We start from the raw sequence: 23,462 nt of genomic DNA on the forward strand, positions 1-23,462 counted from the left end.
CCACTAGTGGGTTTGAACCATCGACCTTCCAGTTAGCAACCGAGCACTTAACCACTGTACCACCAGGGCTCCCTGAGGTGATTCTTAAAAAAAAAAAAAAAAAAAAATTTTTTTTTTTTTTATTCTTAGGAATGCTAAAATTTGAGAGTCACTGCTGCAGACACATCAGTGATACCTGATTCTGGTGCTATAACGTTTAACATTTCCAGGCACTTCAACTCCTCAAGAAGAATTTTGAGTTCTTTTTTTTTTTTCTTTTTTTGTGAGTTCATTTTTTAAAATATTATTACATAAGAATATAATTTAATCTTTTCTTGAGGATCCTGAATGTCCTTCTGGATTTTAGACTTTCAGCATTAGCAAAGTCCATAATCAAGGCACTAAACTTACATCAAGAAGAATTTTGAGTTCTGTTTTTTTTTTTTCATTTTTATTATGCTTTAAGTGAAAGTTTACAAATCAAGTCAGTCTCTCACACAAAAACTTATATACACCTTGCTACATACTCCCAATTGCTCCCTCCCTCCCTCCACTCTCTCTTTACGAGTCCACTTCGCCAGCTTCTAACCCCCTCTACCCTCTCACCTCCCCTCCAGGCAGAAGAGGCCAACATAGTTTGAGCTCATTTTTTAAAATATTACTACATAAGAATATACTTTAATCTTTCCTTGAGGACCCTCGATGTCCTTCTGGATTTCAGAATCCCAGCATTAGAAAAGTCCATATCAAGGCACTAGACTTATATCAAGGATATTTTTGGTTAATAAAATATTGAAAAATAAATCAACTTTGACTACAAGACACATTGTACTTCAAAAGTATACACACGCACGTATATATACATACATATATATATATATATATATATATATACGTGTGTGTGTGTAGCCAGATTTTTTAAAAAGTTTAGGATCTGCTGCTATAATGGACTTGAGTAATAAAATAGTAACTAAAAACTCCAGATTATTAAAAGACAAAAATTGAGCATAGTATCTTTAAGGTGAGGAAACATTCAAACGCTATCCCCACCAGAAAGGCTTCTCAGATCCCTGTGACTAACTGTGTGTGGTTTTGCTAACCTCCAAACCTCCTGTTGCTCTCTACACTTTTTAAGTATAATATATCTGTAAGTGTGTTGCCTGATGGTCTCATACATGATTATGTATGAATACCATGATGAACCAAAGAAATGAGATTCAGTTCATGATCAGAGAAAGAAGACTTAAACTAACACTTCAAATTACTATTGATGGTACCAAAAGGACTCATTCAAAACATGTATAAAGAAAATTAATAGGAGATACCAGTTTCTTAGTTATAAATAATGCCAGAACAGCTCATAAGGCTATAAGAGAGATAAAAAAAAAAAAAAAAAAGAAGGAAAGAAAAGACAGAGATCCAAAGCTACATTTCCGAAAGAGAAATGATTTGTGGCACTGCCCATGTGGTAAGAAAGAAGCTTATTCATTAAACCGTCTTATAGATTCTAGAGTATAGAGAACAGCTAGCTACACAGTACGGTCAGTGGACCAGCAGCATTGGCATTACCTGGGAGCTGGTTGGAAATGCAATCTCAGAACCCACTTCAGAACCGCTGAATCAGACTCTACATTTTGACCAAATCGTCAGATGACTGGTATGCGCCTAAAAGTTTGAGACACCCTGCCACAGAATCCAAAGAGAATTCAGAGATGGGAATGTGCACAGGTTCAACAATTGGTTTGTCTCATTGGTGGAATAGGGATGGCCTCTGCTTTGGATGACAATCACAAGGAAAAGATGTTGCACTGATTATTTTCCTCCATATTCTGGGAAATATCTAGTGTGTTGTTGTTAGGTGCCGTCGAGTCAGTTCCGACTCATAGCAACCCTACGTACCACAGAAGGAAACACTGCCCAGTCCTGTTCCATGCTTACAATCGTCGTTATGCTTGAGCCCATTGTTGCAGCCACTGTGTCAATCCATCCTGTTAAGTGTCTTCCTCTTTTCCACTGACCCTGTACTTTACCAAGCATGATGCTCTTCTTCCGGGACTGACCCCTCCCCGACGACATGTCAAAAGTATGGAAGACACAGTCTCGCCATTCTTGCTTCTAAAGAGCGTTCTGGTTGTACTTCTTCCAAGACAGATTTGTTCGTTCTTTTGGCAGTCCATGCTATCTTATATTCAATATTCTTCACCAACGCCATAATTCAAAGGCGCCAATTCTTTTTCGGTCTTCCTTAGTCACTGTCCAGCTTTCACATGCATATGATGCAATTGAAAATACCATGGCTTCTCTTCAAGGTAACATCTTTGCTTTTCAACACTTTAAAGGGGTCCTTTGCAGTAAATTTGCCCAATGCAACGTCTTTTGTTTTCTTGATTGCTGCTTCCATGGGTGTTGACTGTGGATCCAAGCAAAATGAAATCCTTGACAACTTCAATCTTTCCTCCGTTTATCATGATGTTGCTTATTGGTCCAGTTGTGAAGGTTTTTGTTTTCTTTATGTTGCGGTGTAATCCATACTGAAGGCCGTGGTCTTTGATCTTCATTAGTAAGTGCTTCAAGTCCTCTTCACTTTCAGCAAGCAAGGTTGTGTCATCTGCATATCACAGAGTGTTAATGAGTCTTCCTCCAATCCTGATGCCTCGTTCTTCTTCATACAGTCAAGCTTCTCAGATTATTTGTTCAGCATACAGACTGAATAGGGATGGTGAAAGGATATAACCCTGATGCACACCTTTCCTGACTTTAAACCATGCAGTATCCCTTTGTTCTGTCTGAAAAACTGCCTTTTGATCGACATACAGGTTCCTCATGAGCACAATTAAGTGTTCTGGAATTCCCATTCTTCACAATGTTATCCATAATTTGTTATGATCCACACAGTCGAATGCCTTTGCATAGTCAAGAAAACACAGGTAAACATCTTTCTGATATTCTCTGCTTTCAGTCAGGATCCATCTGCCATCAGCAATGATATTCCTGGTTCCACGTCCTCTTCTGAATCTGGCCTGAACTCCTGGCAGTTCCCTGTTGATATACTGCTGCAGCCGCTCTTAAATGATCTTCAGCAAAATTTTGCTTGTGTGTGAAATTAAAGATATCGTTCGATAATTTCTGCATTTGGTTGGATCACCACTCTTGGGAACAGGCATAAATATGGATCTCTTCCAGTCAGTTAGCCAGGTAGCTGTCTCCCAAATTTCTTGGCATAGACAAGTGACCACTTCCAGCGCTGCAAACACTTGCTGAAACATCTCAATTGATATTCCATCAATTCCTGAAGCCTTGTTTTTCACCAATGCCTTCAGTGAAGCTTGGACTTCTTCCTGTATTACCATTGGCTCCTGATCATATGCTACCTCTTGAAAAGGTTGAACATCAACAAATTCTTTTTGGTATAATGACTCTGTGTATTCCTTCCATCTTCTTTTGATGTTTCCTGTGTCATTTAATATTTTCCCCATAGAATCCTTCTGTATTGCAACTCAAGGCTTGAATTTTTTCTTCAGTTCTTTCAGCTTGAGAAATGTTCTTCCCTTTTGGTTTTCTATCTCCAGCTCTTTGCACATGTCATTATATTTTACTTCATCTTCTTGAGCTGCCCTTTGAAATCCTGTTCAGTTCCTTTACCTCATCATTTTTTTCTTTCCTTTAGCTGCTCGACATTCAAGAGCAAGTTTCCCAGTCTCTTCTGACATCCATTTTGGTCTTTTCTTTCTTTTTAATGTCCTCTTGCATTCTTCATGTATGATGTCCGTGATGGCATTCCAAAACTCGTCTGGCCTTTGGTCATGAGAGTTCAATGTGTCAAATCTATTTTTGAGATGGTCTCTAAATTCATGTGGGATATACTCAAGGTCATACTTTGGCTCTCGTAGACTTGTTCTAATTTTTTTCAGTTTCAACTTGAACTTGCATATGAGCAACTGATGGTCTGTTCCACAGTCAGCCCCTGGCCTTGTTCTGACTGATGATATTGAGCATTTCCATCGTCTCTTTCCACAGATGTAGTCGATTTGATTCCTGTGTGTTCCATCTGGCAAGGTCCGTATATATTTACAGTTGACGTTTATGTTGGTGAAAAAGATTTTTACAATAAAGAAGTCATTGGTATTGAAAAATTCAATCATTTGCGATCTCCCGCATTGTTTCTATCACCAACGCCATATTTTCCAACTACTGGTCCTTTTTTGTTTCCAACTTTTGCATTCCAATCACCAATAAGTATCAATGCATCCTGACTGCATGTTCAATCAACTTCGGATTGCAGAAGCTGGTAAAAATCTTCAATTTTTTCATCTTTGGCCTTAGTGGTTAGTGCATAAATTAGAATAATAGTCGTATTAACTGGTCTTCCTTGTAGACGAATGGATATTATCCTATCACTGACAGCGTTGTACTTCAGGATAGATCTTGAAATGTTCTTTTTGAAGATGAATGCAACGCCATTCCTCTTCAAGTTGTCATTCCCAGCATAGTAGACCATATGATTGTCTGATTCAAAATGGCCCAAACCAGTCCATTTCAGCTCACTAATGCCTAAAATATAGATGTCTATACGTTCCATTTCATTTTTGACGATTTCCAATTTTCCTACATTCATACTTCGTACATTCCACATTCCAACTATGAATGGATGTTTGCAGCTGTTTCTTCTCATTTTGAGTCGTGCCACATCAGCAAATGAAGGTCCCGAAAGCCCATGACATTAAAGTCGACTCTACTTTGAGGAGGCAGCTCTTCCCCAGTCGTCATTTGAGTGCCTTTCAACCTGGAGGCTCACCTTCCGACACTATATCAGACAATGTTCCATTGCTATTCATAAGGTTTTCACTGGCTAATGCTTTTCAGAAGTAGACTGCCAGGTCCTTCTTCCTAGTCTGTCTTAGTCTGAAAGCTTAGCTGAAACCTGTCGGCCATGGATGTCCCTGCTGGTATCTAAATAGCAGTGGCATACCTTCCAGCATCACAGCAACATGCAAGCCCTCACAGTACGACAAACTGACAGACACTTGGGGGTCTAGTATAGGTTTAAACAAATAAAGATAGCAAAATACTATTTTTACCATTCACAAATGTCTCATCAGAGAATGGTTATGTTCCAAACGGTACATCAAAGAACGTACCAAAAAGCCTTTCTGTTTGAAGCATCCATCATCCTAAGAATTAAGTTCTCCCGAGGGATGACTCTCAAGAACTAAATACACTGACCTCGTATCTCCTAAACATTCGTAATGTTTTAAGCAAATTATGATTAACAGTCATATTATGCTAACCAGTAGACAGATTATGCTATATACCCTATTATACCACTTATGTGACAGTTCCAGTCTTCAAAGCACTGCCGCTCAATAAAAGATGGTAAACGGACACATAATACATTCACTGAAAGTCCTGACAAATCTCTACATGGAAAGGTTCAAAACAAACAGAATAATGTTCAAGTTTACCAAACTGTAGAATAAATAAGTTAAACAAAAGTTCATTCAAATTAAGAATTTCAAAATGATGATCTTTATTTCAGAATAAAGAACGAGTAATAATGCAGGATATTTTCAACTAACTCCATCTAATCTAGCTGTTTTGGGGAATCTCTCAGGAATTCATTATTCTCTGTGCAAAACTCTATATGCTGTATACAAAATCAAAGGTCTTAACCCCCTCTTGAGAAAGTCCTGGCAATTTACTTCTGAAAACTCTATGGTGCACAATGGTTCAATCCCTTTGTGCATGGGGTCGCCACTAGTCAGGCACCCACTCGACTACAGCTAACAACAGCAGCCCATATTGCTTACCCACATTCCAGCATTAACAGCATTAATTCAACTGCTGGGATATATTCTGTCTTATCTAAAATGCAAAGTATAACCGCAATTAAAATTCCTAAAGGCTTACCTAAACTACTTTAGGTCATCAAAAATAATTATTTACTCTTACCTTAGTCTCCATTAACTATTTCCTGACCTATGTCTTCAAGTCATGATAAGTGTAGGCGGGGCTGTGTAGCTCTTATTTAAAATAGCTGCCATTTAACTACTGTCTCAGAGCTCACAGGTTATCAAGGTCAAGTGCTACCTAAAGCAGAGGTAGAGTGGAAAATCAGTCAGAAATTATGAACTAGAGTCCTAATCCTAGCACTAACCGATTATGTGACCTTGGACACTTCTCTAAGCCTTTTTCTAAAATAATATGCCCTCTAACTTGCCTCACGGAGCCATGAAATAAAAATAAACCAGTTGCCATTGAGTCAACTCTGAGTCATCGTGACCCCATGTGTGTCAGAGCAGAACTGTGCTCCATAGGGTTTTCAATGGCTGATTTTTTGGAAATAGATCACAGGGCTTTCTTCCAACGTGCCCCTGGATGGACTAGCATCTCTAACCTTTCAGTAGGCAGCCGTGTGTTAATCATTTGTACTACCCAAGGACTCCTGAAATTAAAATAGTATATAAAGCAGCCGGCACAGGGCCCCTGGAAGGATTGCAGGCCATGTGGTTTCTTGCTGTAATTTCTCAACTGTGTTGTAGCCTGAAAGCAGCCATAGACAATATGTAAATGAACAGGATGGCTGTGTTCCAATAAAACTTTATTTACAAAAAGGCAGCTGGCCAGATTTAGCCCTGAGGGCCATAGCTTGTCTACCTCTGTCTACAGCAGCACATCTAATAGAAATACAATGTGAGGCACATACATAATTTTTATATTTTTTTGTAAAAACATTTTAAAAAGTAAAAAGAAAGAGATAAAATTAATTTTATTATATTTTAATTTTAATGATATATTTTATGTAACCCATTATATTAACAATATTATCATTTTAACATCTAATAAACAGAAAATATTATTGAGATATTTCACATTCCTTTTTTTCATACCAAGTCTTCAAAACCTGCTATGTATTTTATACTTTCAGCCCATCTCAATGGTGACTAGCCACATTTCAAGTGTTTGAAAGCCATATTTGCTTGTGGTTACTGACCGGACAGCACAGCTCTGGAGTATTTAAGTAAAACTGAACCTTGATACTGTACATGTAAAATAACATTTTGAACAATAAAGGAAATCAAAAGAGTGTAACTGTATCTATAGAGAAGGTGAAAGGAAATACATTTCAGATTTTTTAAAACAATGTTTCTCTCCTGGGATAGCAACTGTTACAACTTGAGCCCACCTGTTTAAAATGATTCTTTATTGGTATTATGAAATACCAATATAAAATATATTAATAGATTTTTATTCATGTAACTCCAGCTGACCAACATGTTCCCCCAACAAGGATGTAAAAGAAACCCCAAATTCTGGTGAGTAAAAAATTTGCTCAATTTCCCTAAATTGCTTGTCACTTTTTAGCAGATTTTTAAAAATAGCATCCTTATTAATGATACCATGTTTGGCAAATGAAGAAAACTAAGATCACCCAAGTAAATCATTACCAGCTGATAGTTTTCAGTCAGTAGGTAAGGGAAAAAATTATAAGACAGCAATATTTTCTAACACAAAAATATACAGAGGCTTTAAAAAAGTGTGGTCACTTTTACTTCAGACAAACGCAAACTACGCTGGTCTTCAGCAAGCTTCAACTAAAAAGGAAGAGATGCTGGGAGACAGTCTACCTCAAGGGCCCTAAACCTTTTGCAGTTTGGTGAATAGCGTGGAGCCTTATCAGATAACATTTTCAAGTGCATAAAATAAAAGACATAGGATTACATGCAACCAATTATACTGAAATACAGTTACCAAAACACTTAAACAAATTTATGATATAAAGGTTCAATTATCAACATATTGAATAACAAGATCAAACTATGAGTCTAATAATTGTGATAATTTCTATGTGGTGGTGAGCATAAATAATATTTCAAGATATACACAACAATAGATATGAAGATATCTATTATTTCTCTTGATGACAAAGCCATAGGTACTGCCAATACTACTGGAGTTTGTTTGTTGACTATATTTATAATTGAAAAAAGTAATGAATTTCAGCTAAAGATTAGTGAAAATAAAAGTATAATTTTTCTCAACCAAATTTACATACCCTCTGAATTCTATTCATGGACCCTTTAGAGCCCATGGACTCAAAGTTCAGAGGCCCTGAAGGGAAGGAAACTTTATTACAAGTTCATCCAAAAAAAATGCTTCCTGCAAAGTTCCCCAAATGTATTTTTACTTTTTGATCCATTTTGCTCCTTTCTAGACTAAATAAACCAGTATAGCTATACTACAAATGGATGATTAGGAAGCAATCAGTATCAAAAAATAAGGACCGTAATTCTTGTATTCTGTACCATTGTTTTGATGAAAATATGTTGACACAGGTACTCCTTTAATATCCTAAATTATTTTATTTCAACCATAAGAAAAGCAAATATACCAATAGGGATAGGAGGTCCACACTTCCTAGCCTGTTCCATAAAAAGCTACATTTATTGTATTAGATTTCATTCATCTGAAATCTGTATTGCAAACTACAGACCACAAAGCACATACAGTAAACACAGAAAAGATCCATTACAAACACAAGCTGAATGTTAATATTTCGTTGGTATAAAACTACTATTTGAATGATGCATCTGTGGTTATTAGTATTACTAAGCTTATAATTTGCATAAAATAGTCTGCAAAGTTAATCTAAAATCGCTACACACTGTGCTATGACCTCATAATTCAGCCAACTGCAGGTTTTGATAGAAACACTAGGGATCCAAATATGTCCACTCCAAAGTGTCCCATCGAGAAACATTAATTATTCTACAATTGTGCCTAATAGCACTTTATAAGTTCCATGCAAATATCAATCATTATTGGAAGAGGAAATACACAGTACAATTAAAAACTTCTTTAAATTATATAACTGTCAATAGTAACAAATTATAGAAACATATTTTAATAATCACCACTCATTCATAACTTATCAAACTTCATCAAATAGCACTCCAAACACTAAAAATCACTTAGCTTCCTATAAACTAGAATTGCCTTTAAAATAGCAGATTTGAAGAAATAGCAAAAATGTCTAATAAGACATTTAGTACATCCACAAATTACTATGCAGCCATCAAAATCATGTTTTTGCGGTCCCAACCCACCTGGAGCAAAAGAGAATGAAGAATAGCAAAGACACAAGGAAAATATTAGCCCAAGAGACAGAAAAGGCCACATAAACCAGAGACTCTATCAGCCTATGATCAGAAGAACTAGATGGTGCCCGGCTACCACCAATGACCACCCTGACAGGGAACACAACAGACAGTCCCTGATGGAGCAGGAGGAAAGTGAGGTGCAGAACTCAAATTCTAGTAAAAAGACCAGACTTAATGGTCTGACTGAGACTGGAGGGACCCCAGAAGACATGGCTTCTGGGCTCTCTGTTACACCAGAACTGAAATCATTCCCAAAGCCAGCTCTTCAGACAAAGATTAGACTGGACTAGAGGACACAAAATGATACTTGTGAATACAGTGCTTCTTAGCTCAAGTAGATAAAAAAAAAAAATTTTTTTTCAAGTAGATACATTAGACTAAATGGGCAGCTCCTGTCCGGAGGCAGAGAAGGCAAAAGGGGATGGGAGATGGTTGAATGGACAGGGGGAAGTCCGGGGTGGAAAGGAGGAGTGTGCCTTCACATTATAGGGAGAGCAACTAGGGTCACATAACAATGTGTGTATAAATTTTTGTATGAGAAACTAACTTGAACTGCAAACTTTCACTTAAAGCACAATAAAAAAAATCATGTTTTTAATCTGACAAAATGCTTTCGATAAGTAATTAAAGGATATAAAATGGTATACAGCATGTAAACCCAATCCACTGCTGTCAAGTCAATTCCGACTCAGAGCAACCCTGCAGGACTGACTAGAACTGCCCCATAGGGTTTCCAAGGAGTGGCTGGTAGATTCGAACTGCTGACCTTTTGGTTAGCAGCCAAGCTCTTAACCTCTGTGCCACCAGGGCTCCCTATAACATGTAATCCCACTTCTATATATATAAAAATATATGAGTTGAAGGGAATAATAAAAAATTAATTAATTATTTTAATTATTTCTGGATAAGGAGACTTGGTGGCACAACAGTTAAGCACTCGACTGCTAACCAAAAGGTTCGTGGTCAAGCCCATCTAGTGGCTCTGCAAGAGAAAGACCTGGCAATCTGTTCCTGTAAAGATTACAGCCAAGAAAACCCTATGGGGCAGTTCTACTCTGTTCCATGGAGTCCCTGTGAGTTGCAATCAACTCAACGGCACCCAACAACGACATTATTTCTGGATGAGGCGATCGCAGGGTTTTCTCTCTTACACTTTGAGGTGTTTTCTGTATTTTCTACAATGCCCATGTATTCCTTCTTTATAATCCAAAAAGTTTTACACAGCATAAAAATATAATCTGCTTTATGTCAATAATTTTTCATATAGGTTAAAAAATGTAGAGTTACTCATTATATTAGCATGGAAGACAAAAAATGTTAAGGGAATCTGAGTCCGCCTACTCTGCCTGAAAACTGCTGTGTACTCTGAACACACTTCAGAAGCCAACACGTTTCTCCCCATGCACGCAGCTCCCTGGCTCGGCTGGACTCTGGCAGCATACCCAGACCATCTCAGAACAAGGAGCCGTGGCTCTCTCCTGCCTTTATATGGGCATGGTCTGTATTAACTGGATTACTGACCAAAATGAGTTTATGATAGGAGATGGAGGAAATCAAGCCACAAGAGAGGTCTCCTGAAGTGAAGTAGGAGCCACACAGCACTGACAGAAAACTCTGGCTTCTTTCAGCTGACTGTGGTCCGGCATGTATCTCCAAATACCCAATTACACCTACCGGACTTGTCTTTTAGGAGAACAGCCATCGGTTTAAACAAACACTAAGTTTAAACAAATCCATGAATTCTAAAGCAGCCTCTATGAGAATGCGAGGTAAAGGGGTCCTATCAAACACTATAGCTCGAGCTAAACTGTACGGTCACTTTAAAGTGCAACTGGGTAGTATCTGTCAAAAATTTTTAATGGTCACCTATGACTCAGCACTTCTAGTTGTCAGGATCCACCCTAGAGAATCACACGTGCACACAGAGACACACAAGGATATGCGCTAAAGGACTGTATTTAACAGTGAAAACCTGAGAACTACAATAGCCACTATCGTAGCCTAAATAACGGTCCCCAAAAATATCCAGGTCGGCTTGAAGGCTAGGGACCATAACCCTGAAGGACATCTAGATCAACTGGCATAACACAGTTCATAAAGGCAACGTTCTACATCCCAGTTTTGGCGAGTAGCGTCTGGAGTCTTAAAAGCTTGTGAGCTGCCATCTAAAATACAACTGTTATGGAACACAACAGAGAACCCCTGAGGGAGCAGGAGAGCAGTGGGATGCAGATCCCAAATTCTTGTAAAAAGACCAGACTTAACGGTCTGGCTGAGACTAGAAGGACCCCAATGGTCATGGTCCCTAGACCTTCTGTTAGCCCAGGACAGGAACTATTCCCAAAGCCAACTCTTCAGACAGGGATTGGACTGGACAATGGGACAGAAAAAGATGCTGGTGAAGAATGAGCTTCTTGGATCAAGTAGACACTTGAGGCTATGTTGGCATCTCCTGTCTGAAGGGCAGATGAGAGGGCAGAGGGGTTAGAAGCTGGCGGAATGGACATGAAAAGACAGAGTGGAGAGAAGGAGCAGGTTGTCTCATTAGAGGGACAGCAATTAGGAGTATATAGCAGAGTGTATATAAATTTTTCTATGAGAGACTGACTTGATTTGTAAACTTTCACTTAAAGTACAATAAAAATTTAAAAAAAAGAAGAGCCCCCCCCCCCCGCCCAAAATACAACTATTGGTCTCTTTCCATCTGGAGCAAAGGAGAGTGAAGAAAACCAAAGACTCAAATAAGCAATTAGTCCAAAGGACTAACAGACCACAGGAACCACAGCCTCTACTAGCCTGAGACAAGAAAAACTAGATGGTGCCCAGCTAACACTACCAACCGTTCTGACCAGGATCACAATAGAAGATTCCGGTTACAATGGGAAAAAAATATAGAACAAAACTGAAATCATAAAAAGACCAAACTTACTGATCTAATAGAGACTGGAGGAACCTCTGAGATTGTGGTCCTTAGATACCCTTCTAACTTGGAACTGGAGCCACTCCTGGAGACCACCATTCACCCAAACAACAGACAGACCTATATAATAAAGAATAACTCCTATGAGGAAAGTGCTCCTTAGAACAACCATCTATACGAGACCAAATGGGCAACATCTGCCCAAAATCAAAGATAAGAAGGCAGGAAGGAGCAGGAAAACTGGATGAATGGGAACAGAAAACTCAGGGTGGGAAGAGCAACAGGGAGAGCGCTGACACATTGCGGGGACGGCAACCAATGTCATGGAACAATCTGCATATAAATTATTGAACAGGAAAATAATTTGCTCTGTAAACCTTCACCTAAAGCACAATAGAATGTTCAAAAAAGAATAAAAATCCAAAAACCAAACCCTTTGCCATCAAGTTGATTCAGACTCATAGTGACCTTATATGACAGAGTAGAACTGCCCCACAGGGTTTCCCAAGGAGCAGCTGGTGGATTTGAACTACGGACCTTTTGGTTAGCAGCTGAACTCTTAACCACTGTGCCACCAGGCCTCCTCAAAAAAGAATAAACACATATAAAATGCTATTAAAAAAAAAAAAATCCAGGTCCTAATCCTAGGACCTGTGAATGTTACCTTTTATGGAGAAAGGGACTTTGCAGATGTAATCAAGGTGAGGATCCTGAGATGGGAGCATTATCCTGTAGAATCTAAGCGGGCCCTAAATGAAATCACAATGTCCTTATAAGAGGGATGCAGGAAGCAGCAGAATAAGAAGAGAAGGGGATGTGATGAGAAAAGCTGAGACTGAAGTAATGCGCTTTAAAGACAGAGGGTGCAGCCAAAAGCCAAAGAATACAGGTGTCCGCAAAAGGATTCTGCTCTCAGGACCTTGGCAGGAACCAGCCCTGCCAATGCCCTGACTTTAGCCCAGTGACAGTGATTTTGTACATCTGACCTCCAGGACTGTGAGAGAATAGATTTGTGTTGTTTTAAGCCACTAAATTGTAGCAATTTGTTACAGCAGCAGCAGGAAACTAAGACAACCATCAAGAGGAAAATGGCTAAATAACCTGTTGTGTAGCGCTTTAAAAGTATGAGCTAGATCTATATATAGTATAAGGATCCCTGGTGGCACAGTGGTTAAGCACTCAGCTGCTAACCAAAAAGTTGGTTTTATATGCACACACACAAATATATACACATGCACTTTTTTAAAAAAAATCTTGAAGAATATACACAAAAAATTATCACTGGTTTAACTTGGGTGTGTGGGTTGGCTGGAAACCAGGATTTGAGATAGTCCAAAAGGAATTCAGTTTTATCTGCTGTTTCCATTTTTCATAAGAATGTATTCATGTATTAGGAGCCCTGGTAGTGCAGCAGTTAAGAGCTCAGCAGCTAGCCAAAAGGTCGGCAGTTTGAATCCACCAGTCGCTCCTTGGAAACCCTACGGGCAGTTCTACTCTGTCCTATAGGGTCGCTATGAGTTGGAATCAACTCTACAACAAAGGGTTTGGTTTTGGTTTACTCATGTATTACTCATAGTTTAAAAACTTTAATGAATATGTAAGCTACGTTAAAAAAAATACAGGATCAAAGTAATAGTCATCCAACTTCTTCAGACTTCTCTCCTTTTGAAATAACTATGCATTTGTTTCATAGTTGATCACCTGCTGTTATTTACATTTGTCTACAACCATTGGCTAAACAGCTGGCAAAGCATACTTTAGTCCTTGTGTTCACCCTAAAACCACTGTTGTAAAACAAGATGGGAAGAAGGGGAGGGAGGAGAAAGTAAGGGACACTTTCAGGGATTAAGGTTCCTTTCCTAATTATCACCCCAGGTACCTTATGACTTAGGAAGGAACAGGTACACGACAATCTACCAAGTAGCCCTGGCCAACAGGTGGTATTTTATGACAGTCAATACGGAAGCCAAGAAGACAAATAACCATAACTGATTTATTTAAAAAGACTTTAGGCATACAACTAAAGAAAAACTGAAATGAAGACTATCTACCTAATATGTCATCTGCCTAGTCATACTGCAAGCAAACTAGGAAGAAAGAAAATTCCAGATGTATCACTGAAAAGATGGATCATCTCTACTACCAAAAAAAAAAAAAAAACAAACCCATTGCCATCGAGTCGATTCCAACTCATAGCGACCCTATAGGACAGAGTAGAACTGCCCCATAGAGTTTCCAAGGAGTGCCTGGCAGTTTCTGAACTGCTAACCCTTTGGTTAACAGCCATAGCACTTAACCACTACACCACCAGGGTTTCCTCACCTCTACTACTAGAGAAAAAAAAAATCAGTTGATGGGACAGCTTTGCTTTCATATTTGATGGGCAGCTGATAGAATATGCATAAAATAACTTTTTAACAACACAGAACCTTTAAAGAGTCCATATACTTTAAATACATAAGCACATTCATCCTTTAAATAACCTTGAGAATCTATGATAATTGTTTTCATTTACTGAGCATTTACCATATACCAGACATTGCAGGAAAGGTACTTTACATCTAGGTTCTTACGCTAACCCTATTATTAGCCCCCTCTCATAGATGATGAGGCAGTCCAACATAATGGCTTAAGAGTATGGACCCTGGGCTGTAGTCAGACAGACAGACAGATCTCCTTCAGCCTCTGCTCTGTCACCAACTATATGACCTTTGTCAAGTTACTTAATGTCTGTGTCACATTTCCCTCATGTGTAAAATAAGGATAATGACAGCATAAGGTTTTTGTGAGGATTAAATGAGATAATGGGTGTGAAGTGCTTAGCACAGAGCCTGGCACGTTTGGCAGCACGCGATATGCTGATGCTGTTGTCACGGTGGTAGCAGAGGTAGTGAAATGATGACAAAGAAGTTGCAGTGGAAGAAGAAACCAGAGCTTACTAAAGGTATGGAACTTGCCCAGGGTTACAGCTAGTAAGGGGTAGAATTGGAATTTCAATCCGATCTGACTCTAAACCTGATTTTAGGATCTAGAATGAGCCCTGGTGGCACAGTGGTTAAGCATTCGGCTGCAAGCTGAAAGGTTGGTGATTTGAATCCACCAGCTGCTCCCCGGGAGAAATACGTGACAGTCTGCTTCTGTAAAGATTTACAGCCTTGGAAATCCTATGGAGCAGCTCTACTCTGTTCTATAGGGTCACTATAAGTTAGAATCAACTCCAGACAGTGGGTTTTTAGCATCTCCTTGGAAACTCTACGGGGCAGTTCTACTCTGTCCTATAGGGTCGCTACGGGTCAGAATTGACTCGACGGCACTGGGTTTAGTCAATAAATACTGTCTCCCATACTCCCCAGGTATAGGAGGACTATGGCTAGCCAGTCAAGCCTGGGAGCTATTGAGCCACTTGCCCAAGCTCACACCAAGAGTCAGTGATTCGTATTTCAGTGCTCTGTGGACTACATGATAATTAATTCTGCTGGTGAAGAGGGCAGTTTATGTATTTTTTCCTTAATTCCTCCAAATCTAGTCTGGCAACAAAGAGAAGGTTCCAATAGTGGAACAGAATTCCATTAAAGTACATAAACACTTTCCAAAAGATTTTGCCTAAAAGATAAATAGGCTGGTATTCTCTAGGAGAAAAGATCAGTATAAATTTAACCAGTGTCTCAAAGCCTTACAGCAAGGGCCACATAAATCAGAGACTACCTCAGCATGAGACCAGAAGAACTAGATGGTGCCTGGCTACAACGGATGACTGCCCTGACAGGGAACAAACAGAGAATCCCTGATGGAGCAGGAGAGCAGTGGGATACAGACCTCAAATTCTCATAAAAAGACCAGACTTAATGGTCTGACTGAGACTAGAGGAACCCCAGAGGTCACGGTCCCCAGATCTTCTTTTGGCCCAAGACTGGAACCACTCCGAAAGCCAACTCTTCAGACAGGGGTTGGACTGGACTATGGGATAGAAAATGATACTAGTGAGGAGTGAGCTTCTTGGCTCAAGTGGACACATGAGGCTATGTGGGCAGCTCCTGTCTGGAGGGGAGATGAGAAGGCAGGGGGGACTGGAGCTGGCTGAATGGACGTGGGGAATACAGGGTGGAGAGAAGGAATATGCTGTCTCATTTGGGTAGGACAACTAGGAATACATAGCAATGAGTATACAAATTTTTGTATGAGAAACTGACTTGATTTGTAAACTTTCACTTAAGCACAATAAAAATAAATAGTGTCTCAAAAGATTTCACTGAGTGTATAAGTATTCAAAGCCTTGGCTATTTCATTTATTAGCTCCAAACTGAAATGTTTCCTTCTCTAAAAAAAAAAAATTTCCTTCTCTAACATGGCAAAAAACAAAAACAAAAAACTGCTGAGCTTTTTTTTTTATTATTCCCTACATATTATTAGTAAGCATTCTGAGTCTGTGTAAGGTTTTCCCATTTTTAAAAAACTGAGGTATAATTGGCATATAATAACCTCTATTACTTTATATAAGTAATTGCCCTATAACTTGATGAGTTTTTGGCGTATGTATACACCTGTGAAACCAAAACAGGGACCAAATCGGTCACCAGAAATCTTTACTCGTGCTCCTTCGTAATCTTTCCCTCCTATTCTTTCCCCTCCACCCTAATGCCCTACCCTAGCCCCTAAGCAACCACTGATCTTTACAGATTAATTCGCATTTTCTAGAATTTCGTATACATGGACGCACACAGTATGTACTCCTGTTTGTCTGACTTCTTTCATTCAGTATAAATTCATGTTATATCAACAGTTCATTTCTTTTTGGTGCAATGGTTAAGCCATCAGCTGCTAACTAAAGAGTCAATGGTTCAGCCCACCAGCCCTCCATGGGAGAAAGGTGTGGCGGTGTGCTTCTGCAAAGAGCTCAGCCTTGGAAACTCTATGGGGCAGCTCTACCTGTCCTACAGGGTAGCTGTTTCCAGTTTTGGGAAACCACAAATAAAGTTGTTGTGCACATTTGTGGTTAAGTCTTTGTATGGTGTGAGTGTGTGTTTCATTTTAAGCAAACACAATGAAAAATGAGAAACACCGATTAAAATACCTCAGTTCAAAATTAATTTAAACTACAGGGTAAGAAGTGGCTCGGGCATCTATGACCCTGGGCCAGTCAATCAGCTTCTCTTGTCCACATCTATATTATGAAACCTGTCCCCAACAGACGTGTGTACAGAAAAATGAGATAGGAAGCAGAAATTTTTTGTACCTTCCACAAATATGCTATTACATTTTATTTCTCTTGAATTTATATCTATCTCAACACTTAAAAACTAATTTCTTACGTGCTTCCCCTTTCTGCTAGCCACATAAAATTAAAATAAATACAGATAGCTATTTTCAAGGCCAAGGGAAAGCCATTCTGCATTTTTAATTCACTCAGAATAAAAGCCAAAGGCCTCAACCACAAGACCCTACCAGGTCAGCACACGCCCCACTTTCATTTTCCTCTCCCCCTTTGCTTACTGGACTGGAGCTGCAAACATGCTAAGGGTGCTCCTTCTCAGAGAGTTGGCTCTTGCTGTCCTCTCTGGAATGCTCTTTCCCCAGCAGCCATATGGTACGCCCCCTCACTTCCTTCAGGTTTCTGCTCAAACGCTACCCTGGGCCTTCCTTTCCTGCCCACCCTACTTACACCACAACCTTCCCCCCATTACTGTCCTTTTGCTTTATCTAGCTGTTTGACATCGTATGTGTGTCATATTCTACATTTGGTTATTTATTGTCTATATCCTCCCACCAAAATAAAAGCTTTTTGAGGGTAAGGATTTATGTCATCCACTGCTATACCCCCACCACCCAGGACAGTGCCCAGCATACCCCTGAATTCCACAAATACTTGTTAAATGAATTTGTTGACTAAACATTATTTTTTAATTTTTTTTTTTTAAGGCCTGTTTGGAATTTACTGGAAAGAAAAACTTTAATGCAAATACTCTGCTCTGGCCGAAATTAAAATGCTAAGTCAATGTTGATCTATTTCTTAGGAGTCTTTTTCAGTTTGACATTTAACTTTGAGCAGCACTTTCAGAGTGAAAAGAACACTGGAATTTAAAGGCAGGAAAGCCAAGCTCCAGTCCTCTGCTCTCCCATAACTAGCTGTGTAATAATGACCAAGTCATAATCTCTCCAGGTCTCGGATAACTTCTCTCTCAAATGAGGGAAACAATTACCTCTAAGGTCTTTTCCTGCTCTAAAATTCTGAGGCTCTATCACAGTCTTATGCATGAAGGTTGCCAGTCATCTACTTACTGGCTGGCTTAGTCTGAGTCTCATCTTTCACAACTCAAAATTATTAACTGAAGGATTCTACATAATTAAGAAACCCTATGAAAGATGGCCATTATTCACCCAGATGTCCACTGAAGGAGAGGTTGGAAAGAGTGTACTTCATAGGGATGGCAACATTTCAAAAGGCAGCCTTTAAAAAAATTGATGAACTCCTAATCTTCCTCTAATATGAAAAAGAAAAGAGTTACTCCCAGTAAAACCCCTAGGAAGGAAAATAAAGATATCTGTTCTATGTGTATCCAGTTGGGAAAATAAAAAGTTACAAATATGAATATGATAATACAAGGAAACAGTAAAGTATTATGATTAGGAGCAGATGTGTTTGAGACTGTCAGACCTGAGTTCTGCCCAAGCTCTCCTCTCTAAGTTGATGAGCTTGAGCAAGCTGCATCCCTGCTCTGCACTCGATTTGCCTCATCTGTACAATGGGTACAATATTTATCACTGTTACAACAGGTAACAATATTTAGCCCCTAGGGCCCTTTTGAGAATTTAATAAGACAATGCCTGACACACAGGAAACATTTAATCAATACTATTATTAAATAATTAAATGTGAATACACCCACACAAACACAAATTTAATAGCTGCAAAAACACTTTTAGCTATACATTTCTCCTGATGCTACTATGCAGCCTGTATAAGAAGTGAAAAAAACATTCTTCACTACTGCCAGTCACATATGCTTATCACCCATATGCATATGGATTTTTGAGAGGCCAGACCATACATTAAAGAAAAAAAAATTTTTTTTTCACCTACCAGGCCAGAGAGGTTATTTCCTTTAAAATTTTTCTTCTATAAAAATAGCTGACAAATTCATTCAATACATTTATACAGAAAACATCATAAGACAGCCAACTTAACAGCTCAGGTATTTTTAACTACTCCTATTCTTTCTAAACCTAAAAATAAATAAATATAATATGTATGTGTGCATATACGTTATATATATATATGTAATTTTTGGTTCTGTGAACTCAGATTAGTCTCTAAGGAACAAAGAGCATCCTCTTCCCACCTCTCACACACAACAGAACCAATTAAATAAAAGATTCCACCATCATAGCATACATACCAGTTTTCAAGCAGACAAGACAGACACAACTTGCTTTTTATAGAACAGGTCCAAATGAGGCATAACAAAACTGTGATTCAATGTAGGAATTCCCTACCAACTTATATCTTCCTTTTTTAGGTGGGCCGATTGTAAAATAAGTCAATTAAGAGTTCACAATAGGAATGCTGAGGCAACCTCAAAATCCAGACACAAAAATACAGCGGAACGAATTCGCAACTCAAGCACGTCCAAATGTCTCAGCCAACGTGATCGGATCGTTGCCGTTTCCAGAAACACACGGTAATGGGTTTTAATGCATTTTTATAAATGTTCGTTGTGCTGAACGCCAAAGGGCATGCAAAACCGAAAAACACACAGATTCCTCGCATTCTGTTTACAGCCCTAAGACAGGCCATCCTCTCTGTGCCCTACCCCGGGGAACTCTCCCTGCGACAATAAGAATTTCATGACACTCCATGCTACCTACACATCAAAATGTCATCCCACAAGGTGGGGGAGGGGGGACACTGTCAACATCTGCCGGCCTCGATGGAACCATACCGCCAGCATTCCCACCTCTGGGCACACATGAAGCCAAGTAAAGTCGGTGGAAAGTTCCCATCAGACGAGCATATTCGGTTTCCTTCTGCACCAAGCCCAGCGGCACAATTGCTGAGATTTGCTTTTGCACCTGCCAGGGCTCCTAAACCCGGACTTCTCCGCGACCCCCGAGCTCACAAAAAGGCCCTGCGGCCTAAATCGCCAGCGACCCTGAGCGGAGAGCCCACGGAGGAAAGAGGAAGCATCCCTCTCGCTTCACTGACAAAGGCCCCGTGTCACTCCGAGGCACAACACACAGAAGTTGCCGGATGCCCACTGCCAACGGGCAGCTGCCACCACCCTCCCCTGGGAGGGGAAAAAAATCCAGCACAGAACTGGAGAAGGAACGGGGGGGGGGTGCACAGCGTTAAAATAAAAATGTCTCCAAAGCTAGGCACCCTGGGTGTGCCCTGGAAGTGAGTCCAGGGGGTCAGGGGGGAGGCAGGAGAGGGCCCGACAGGCGGCGGCTGCTCCTTGGGCCATGAAGGCCGGGCCCGGGGAGAGTCTGATAAAACGCCGGGTGTCGGGACGTTCAAAAGGAAACCGCAGATGAAATCCCCGGCGACGCGAGGCCAGAGGAGCCGGGGGGCCCGCCGTCTGCAACCTGCGGCCACCGCCCCACCTGCCCGCCCCCCGCCCACACACCTGGCGGGCAGCGACGGGGGCCGGCGGGGGCGGGGGCGACCGAGCTGCAGGAGCCGAGCCCGGGCGGACCGATGACGGCGACCGAGGGCACCCTCGCTCACCTCCAGGTCGGTGTCGGCGGCCTCCGGGGCCCCGAGGATCTCGCTGGGCAGCTCGGCCAGGTCGGTGACCCGGATCAGCCCGTCATGCAGAAAGATGGTCTCTTCCTTCACCGAGAGCCACTGCGCCGAGTCCGCGGCCGCCGCCGCCGCCGCCGCCGCGGCCGCCGACGAGCCCATGGCCCCGGCTGAGGGATTGGCGGCGAGGAGCGGACGCCCGGCCCGGAGGAGACGCGAGAGGAGCCGCCGCGATCACCAGTCCATGGCAGCGGCCGTCGCGCCCGCCCGCCCGCAGCGTCCCGCTAGCTCGCAGCCTCGTCAGTGCAGCTCCGCCCTAGGCGGCCCGAGCCGCCATCCCCCACCCCCCGGCCCCGGAGACCCCGGCCGGGCAGTCACCGCCGCGGCTGCCCTGAGGAGCAGGACCCGCCTCTGCCTCTCAGCAGCCAACTGTCAGGGAGGCGCCATGTTGGGGGCGGGGCTCCCGGCATGCCCCGCGGAGCGGACAATACAGGCCCCGCCCGCCGCCGCGCGGCTCTCACGCCCGGGTCTGCGGGGCCCCTTGTGAGGCGCGGGCGGTCCATCTTGTCCGCAGACGGCCCTCCTGGGCCAGTCCGTCTCTAGCCATTCGGGGGCGCCTGCGTCTGCAGTACCCAGGGGGAGGAGGCCACCGCCTCCCATTCTCCCCCGACTCAGGTGTGCACCCCTCACTCGGGCCAGGTCCCCCACCCCGGGCAGGGCATGGAGGTTGACTCACTGCTTTCACGTTTAAATGAGATACATGCAGAAGTCTAGCGCAGGAGAGGCGCTTGTTCATAAGCACTTGGTAGTTAGCACAGTGCCTCCCCCACATCCAAACGAAACCCCTTGCCCGCGAGTCGATTCCGACTCATAGCGACCCTATAGGACAGACTAGAACTGCCCCATGGGGTTCCCAAGGAGCACCTGGTGGATTCGAACTGCCGACCTTTTGGTTAGCAGCCGTAGCACTTAACCACTGTGCCGCCAGGGTTTCCTACCCCGCATAAGTGCCTAACATTTACTGGAAAATATCCAATATGCACTCAAAACATGGTGAATATAAAACACTTGCCACAAAGCTTGGTATTCATTCCCCAGCACTTAAAAAGTATCCCGTGAATGTCAGTTGTAACAACTATATTCCATCATTATTCAACGCTGATTGGTACACCATAAAATATTCACATCATCCCATTTCTACAAAAGTAAGAAAGGAAAAACCTTACGCGTAGAGAAAAACGTGTAGAATGCACGGCAGATTATTCATGCGAGCTGCCATGGGGGAGTGGGACTGGGCCGCAAGTCTGTTTTAGGGTATGCAACATTTTAGGCTGTGACATTATTTTATCGCTACACACATGTGGTACACACCTTGACTCTATAAATAGCAGTGCCTCCATGATGAATCATACAATTTGCTTACCTCATTAAAATGGTAATCATATAAGAAAGCCATGTTGTTCTCCAGTTTCCCCTGGATGGCATCATCAACCTCACTTTGCCACTTCTGTTCCAATTCTGCAACACTCTAATACTTTAAAATACAACAATGTGTAAATACATGGGGGGGGGGAGTGTAATCTGTGAATTCGGAAATTGTAGTTGTAATAAAACCCATTGCCATCAGTCGATTCTGACTCATAGTGACCCTATAGGACAGAGTAGAACTGCCCCATAGAGATTCCAAGGAGCACCTGGTGGATTCAAACTGCTAACCTTTTGCTTAATAGCCGTAGCTCTTAACCACCGCGCCAGCAGGGTTTCCTGTATGACTATAGGTGTAGAATAATAGACTGGGAAGGTATCATGCCTCTTAACATTTTGGGGAATCTGAGCAATGCATTTACAGGTGCCTGGGGGATTTGGGGAAACCCTGGTGGCCTAGTGGTTAAGTGCTACGGCTGCTAATCAAAAGGTCAGCAGTTCAAATCTACCAAGTGTTCCTTGGAAAAGCTATGGGGCAGTTCTGCTCCCTCCTGTAGGGTCACTATGAGTCGGAATCAACTCCACAGCAACAGGTTTGGTTTTAGGTTTGGAGGATTTTGTGGTTTGTGGGAAAAAAACGTTGTAAACAATTTCCAAGTTTTCTTCCTTGAGCACGTATTACTTTTGAAAAAAGCAAAAATTAAAACTAAAAATAAAATCACAGAAAGTATTTATTGAACACTTAGGAGTCAGAGTACATCCATTTATTTATCTACTGTAACACTCCACAGAGTTTTCGTTGTTGATGGGTGGCGACAAGTCAATTCCGACTTATGGTGCCCTCATGTGACAGAGTAGAACTGCCCCATGGAGTTTTCTAGGCTGTAATCTTAACAGAAGCAGATCACCAGGTCTGTCTTCTACAGAGCTGGATGGTTTTGAACCACCAACCTTTGGTTTAGAAGCCCAGCTCTTAATCGTCGTGCTGCCAGGTCTCTTGAGTATATATTATTGGCCTCATTTTACCAAAAAAAAAAAAAAAAATTGAGACTCAGAAGAATTGACTTGTGTATGGCTAGGAACCAATTTGAATCCATAGCTGGCTTCACCCTGCACTGTCTGCCTCCCAAATAAATAATTCTTATAACATTGCACTGTTACAATAATCTTCTGCTCCTTGCAATGATTGTTAATTTCATTTTCATGCTGTTCATTCCACCAGCATTTGTTAAGCTCCTAACCC

General features: G+C 41.3%; 1 protein-coding gene across 6 annotated transcripts in view; it reads right to left on the reverse strand.

Moving 5' to 3' along the window:
• Positions 1–20,964, reverse strand: part of HECTD4 (HECT domain E3 ubiquitin protein ligase 4) — a 188,624-nt gene extending 167,660 nt beyond the window's left edge. For all 6 annotated transcript variants that reach the window (XM_010599885.3, XM_023539324.2, XM_023539325.2 and 3 more), the window contains exon 1: positions 20,780–20,964. In XM_010599885.3, the coding sequence (XP_010598187.2) occupies positions 20,780–20,956 (177 nt within the window). In that variant the 5' untranslated portion in view covers positions 20,957–20,964. The remainder of the gene's footprint in view (positions 1–20,779) is intronic.
• Between the last annotated feature and the right edge of the window lie 2,498 nt (positions 20,965–23,462).

The sequence above is a fragment of the Loxodonta africana genome, chromosome 19, assembly GCF_030014295.1.
Source record: "Loxodonta africana isolate mLoxAfr1 chromosome 19, mLoxAfr1.hap2, whole genome shotgun sequence".
Taxonomy (NCBI): domain Eukaryota; kingdom Metazoa; phylum Chordata; class Mammalia; order Proboscidea; family Elephantidae; genus Loxodonta; species Loxodonta africana.